The following is a 4,493-nucleotide window of genomic DNA, read 5'->3' on the forward strand; positions in this document are numbered from 1 at the left end:
ATATTGTTAGTATAAATTTTTTGAATATCCATGATGCTAATGATATGCAAAGCCACAAGCTCAAGGATGTTATGTTTGATGAAGATGATATTTTTAGTCCTCCAAATTTTGATGAGCAAATTTATTATGATGAAAGCATGCCTGATATTTATGATGATTATATTGATGAAAGTGGGTGTGAAAGAGTGTCAACTCTAGGTAGATGTTCAAGGGGCACATGATTCTCGGGCGCGTGTGGAAGTACTTCTCTCGCCGACACAAGACCGTTCCCGACGACCTCGTAGTCTTCACGCTCTCCAGCTTGGGGCTGAAGGTGCAGATCTTCAACGCTGGCACCTCCAACATCTGCAGGGTCCGATGCTCCAAGCATAATTGCGTCGGTGACATCATGCATGCCATGTATTTCTGTCTAGCCTGAACTGAACTAATGTAGGTCTAAACTTAAGTGTGAATGTCTGTTTTGATGTGAACATGTCCATATTTTACCCAGAGATCAGCATCCTCGGGTCCAACAGGAGCATGGATGCCGTGTTGTTTTAATCTTATAACCAATACTACTTATTAACTGTCTGTTCTTGATGCTTTGCTTTGTTCTTGATGTTCTTTCTGCTGTTGTTGATTATAGTGTGTCGTGTGTCAAAAATGAATGGTAAGTCCATCATATTTAAAAAGAGTGAGCAGATCAAGTACATACACATAATTAAACAGTTATGCTTTGCATCTGCTTACACCTAAAATATAAACATACACAACCAATCAACATGTGGATGTTGGTTTTATGCCTTTATATGCTCAACCAGACCCAACTGAAAAAACATGCAAATGGACAAAAAAAACAATGCACGTAAGCAAACACATCCAAGATGATGTGCCGACTTAGTTTACATTGACACCGGGGTGTGTGTCGGTGCATTCAAAAAGATGATTGTATATGAGTATGTACGAACTTCTGCACCGTGTTTAAGTTTTAAAAAATCGTACTCTGTCCCCGAGTTGGACTGTTAGAACATGATCAAAATTCGAAAGCATTGCATTCCGCTGTCCCGTGGCCCGTGGCCGTGGGCACGGCACACTGTTTCCACTTTCCACTGGCTTGGCAGCAGCAAGCAAACACCAATTTGGGCAGAACGGGCATCCGCGCACGATCCCCTCCCCTTCCCCTCCCCTCCCCTCCCGGTGCGCGTCCACAAAACAAAAATCCAGAGAGAAACCCCACCCAATCCCTCTCCCACCACCCACCTACCCAAATCCCAGCCTCCCTAAAACCCTAGGCCGCCGCCGCAATGCAGGCCACCGCCGCCGTCCACCGGCCGCACCTCCTGGCGGCGTCCCCGCTGGGGGCCCGCGCCAGCCGGCGGCCCTCCACGGTCCGCATGGCGCTCCGCGAGGACGGCCCGTCCGTGGCCATCGTGGGCGCCACCGGCGCCGTGGGGCAGGAGTTCCTCCGCGTCATCACAGCCCGCGACTTCCCCTACCGCAGCCTCCGCCTCCTCGCCAGCGAGCGCTCCGCGGGCAAGCGCATCGAGTTCGAGGGCCAGGACTACACCGTCCAGGACCTCGCGGCGCCCGGGGCATTCGAGGGGATCGACATCGCGCTCTTCAGCGCCGGTGGCGGCGTCAGCCGCGCACACGCGCCAGCCGCCGTCGCCAGCGGTGCCGTCGTCGTGGACAACAGCTCCGCCTACCGGATGGACCCCGACGTGCCGCTCGTCATCCCGGAGGTCAACCCCGAGGCCATGGCCGACGTCCGGCTCGGGAAAGGGGCTATCGTGGCCAACCCCAACTGCTCTACCATCATCTGCCTCATGGCTGTCACGCCTCTGCATCGCCACGCCAAGGTGCCATTGCACAGCACAAATGTTGCCTTTCGTCCCCTGCTTTCGTCTAACACTAACACTTGAAGCTAATGTTAAAATAGTTTGAAACAAGGGATACTCGTGACCAAAGAAAATCGAAGTCTGCAAATTCGAGTCCTGAAATAAAAACTAGACTCATCTTTGGTATTAGACATGCTTCTTCATAGGCAGATTTAATTCCACACATTTCATTGCCTTTCCCATAACTGTGATGCCTTTTAAGCTACGGACATTGCAATTTGGTAGACACTCCCTCTGTCACTAAATACAAGACGTTTTTTTACTTAGTAGTGTTTCATGAATTTCATGAAGCTTGTCAATTGCCTTTGTCCTGATTATGCATGATTAGTTATACCTATTTATGTGTGCTGATCTGATTCATATATTAGCATAGTTTTTACCGTGACACGGGTATTTTATAATATAATTACCGATGTGTCATGTAAAAGTATGCTTGTTGGGTGCATTTATGGACTGCCAAATAAACTGATGCAATCTTCCGATCGTCAACGTGACAGGTCAAAAGGATGGTTGTCAGCACATACCAAGCAGCAAGTGGTGCTGGTGCTGCAGCCATGGAAGAACTCAAACTTCAGACTCAAGAGGTGGGCTTTTCTCCCTTGCTATCTTCCTCGCGGTGCTAAATTCAGTTTAGCTATTGACATTGTATACTTTATTTAGGTCTTGGAAGGAAAGCCACCAACCTGCAACATTTTCAGTCAACAGGTTATAACTAAAATACCTTGTGCACATGTTGAGTTTATTCTTTACTGTCATGAGACATGCTGAATGTATTTTTCCTTCTGCAGTATGCTTTTAATATATTTTCGCATAATGCACCTATTGTTGAAAATGGCTATAACGAGGAAGAGATGAAAATGGTGAAGGAAACCAGAAAAATCTGGGTAAGTGAAAGCTTGATCAATGCCCCATAAGTTCTTTGCATTGCTCCATCGAACTTTTCTCTTGACTTGACTGTTGAGCAGACAGAAATGCCATACTAACTCTCTGCTCTATTTCTAGAATGACAAGGATGTACGAGTAACTGCAACTTGTATACGGGTTCCTACGATGCGTGCACATGCCGAAAGTGTGAATCTACAGTTTGAAAAGCCACTTGATGAGGTTAGCATACTATAATTGAGTTATATATCAGTTAGTATATAGACTTCTTCTCTGAACTGTTGCAATCTCAGACCCAGAGTCACTGGATAAGTAATATGTTTATTGGCCTAGCATTGTTTTGTTTCCATTGTTTTTGGTAAGTAGAATTGTATATTGTTTCTTGTGGAATTTGTCCGTTGTCATTGTTGGGTATGCCATTTAATTAAATTTCACATTGTAAGAATGTTACAACACTTTTGACACTTACTACAATTTCCATTTCTTGTTCCATGTCAAACAAAAACAACACACCTTATGAGATGATCCTCTGTTCTTCTTAATGATTGTTGTTCAAGTTCTGAAATTGTTTGCATATGTTCTTGAAGGACACTGCCAGAGAAATCTTGAGGGCAGCTCCTGGTGTTACCATTAGCGACGACCGTGCTGCCAATCGCTTCCCTACACCACTGGAGGTAACCAGGCAGTTTCATTTTCTGAAAATGTACATATTTAGACTGGTGATTTCCTTGTTTTTATTCATGCACATTCCACCCATGAGATTCCTTGCGATCTCAAAGACAGGAGATTTGTTATTTACTAACCATACACCGTTTCACGGAGCTGTACTAGCCTAATTAGTTAGAAAAGTAGAGCAGATTTTCTTTTATTCTAATACAACCCTGATTTTCAGGTATCGGATAAAGATGATGTATCAGTTGGCAGGATCCGTCAGGACTTGTCGCAAGATGATAACAGAGGGTAATACTCATGTTTAACAGTTACTTCGTAACCATCTGTTTGTGATGCATCGCTTGTGCTTAAATCGTCCCTTTATACTCGAACCTAATCAGCTCCTCAATGGCAGGTTGGAGTTATTTGTCTGTGGAGACCAGATACGTAAAGGTGCGGCGCTGAACGCTGTCCAGATTGCCGAAATGCTACTGAAGTGACCGCCTTTCTACCATTGTCTCATGTGCCACATTGCTCTATCCATTGATGGATTGATGTACTCTAGTCATTTTGAGCTCAGTTTTGGTCTATCAACCTAGCAGAAGGAGCGTAAGACGGGTTTTAGTCATCTGCTGCACGCAGACGTGCAGCCAGAAGTTGAGAAAAGGAGCTTTTTTGCTTGTTTGGATTTTGCCTTAGGTTGGTCTTTCTGGTGTCAATTGCAAGTTTGTCGTTCGTCTGTGGACAATGGGTCGAGGTGAAACCTGGTCTGATGTAACTTTACCACCGAGATAACGAGGCATCCTGTGCGGATCTATATGAAGGGCAAAATGTGTACCATTCAATAAAATGTTGGGCTAAATGTTGTAACTTTGAGGTGCAAAACCAAGGTCTGCTGTAACCTTTGCCCCAAAAGCCCTGAGATGAAGAGGCGCCTTGTGAAATCTACATCTTTCATTTCTAAATATAAGCCCTTTTAGGGCTTGTTCGGTTCCTTCCCAATTGAAGGGGTTTGGAGGGGATTGAGAGGGATTAAATCCCCTGCAAGTCAAATTCCACCTCAATCCCCTTCAATCCTCTCCA

The 4,493-nt window shown here is 45.3% G+C and overlaps 1 protein-coding gene across 1 annotated transcript; it reads left to right on the forward strand.

The window, feature by feature from the left end:
- Positions 1-1,180: 1,180 nt before the first annotated feature.
- On the forward strand, positions 1,181-4,280 carry LOC123452349 (aspartate-semialdehyde dehydrogenase). The gene is made up of 8 exons (XM_045128990.1): positions 1,181-1,838; positions 2,375-2,461; positions 2,538-2,582; positions 2,666-2,761; positions 2,880-2,981; positions 3,347-3,433; positions 3,652-3,719; positions 3,826-4,280. The coding sequence occupies exons 1-8, from the start codon at positions 1,284-1,286 to the stop codon at positions 3,908-3,910; spliced, it is 1,125 nt and encodes a 374-aa protein (XP_044984925.1). The 5' UTR covers positions 1,181-1,283; the 3' UTR covers positions 3,911-4,280.
- Positions 4,281-4,493: the final 213 nt, after the last annotated feature.

Source organism: Hordeum vulgare, chromosome 5H, assembly GCF_904849725.1.
Source record: "Hordeum vulgare subsp. vulgare chromosome 5H, MorexV3_pseudomolecules_assembly, whole genome shotgun sequence".
NCBI lineage: Eukaryota > Viridiplantae > Streptophyta > Magnoliopsida > Poales > Poaceae > Hordeum > Hordeum vulgare.

Excerpts from the sequence above, each read along its gene's own strand:
- LOC123452349 (XM_045128990.1), top strand. The coding sequence starts at position 1,284 with ATGCAGGCCACCGCCGCCGTCCACCGGCCGCACCTCCTGGCGGCGTCC. Across the intron at positions 1,839-2,374 it reads CTCTGCATCGCCACGCCAAG|GTCAAAAGGATGGTTGTCAG; the intron begins GTGCCATTGCAC and ends TCAACGTGACAG. Across the intron at positions 2,462-2,537 it reads TCAAACTTCAGACTCAAGAG|GTCTTGGAAGGAAAGCCACC; the intron begins GTGGGCTTTTCT and ends TACTTTATTTAG.